Genomic DNA, 202 nt, shown 5'->3' with positions numbered 1-202 from the left:
TCGCCACTGCCTACCTCACTCGACTTCTGCAAGACGCTGCCGAAGCAGTTCAAAAGCATGTGCCGGAGGGCCACCCCGCCAGGTGCGTGCCCAGGGGCAGGGCTGGCCTTATCCTCCTGGCCCGTGGTCCCGCGCTGCCCCAGTGCCTTCCCCCTTGCTGTGCTCTCTGTGGGTCAGGGCTGAATGCTGCAGGGAAAACGGG

The 202-nt window shown here is 65.8% G+C and overlaps 1 protein-coding gene across 1 annotated transcript in view; it reads left to right on the top strand.

The window, feature by feature from the left end:
* Window positions 1-202, top strand: part of LOC104499317 (protein FAM193B-like) — a gene marked incomplete at both ends in the record, with an annotated part of 4,994 nt that overhangs the window by 1,867 nt on the left and 2,925 nt on the right. The window contains 1 exon segment of the mRNA XM_010142810.1: window positions 4-82. Within this exon segment, the coding sequence (XP_010141112.1) occupies window positions 4-82 (79 nt within the window).

This window comes from Buceros rhinoceros, unplaced genomic scaffold, assembly GCF_000710305.1.
Source record: "Buceros rhinoceros silvestris isolate BGI_N320 unplaced genomic scaffold, ASM71030v1 scaffold27760, whole genome shotgun sequence".
Taxonomy (NCBI): Eukaryota; Metazoa; Chordata; class Aves; order Bucerotiformes; family Bucerotidae; genus Buceros; species Buceros rhinoceros.
This window is presented reverse-complemented; position numbering and strand designations above follow the sequence as displayed.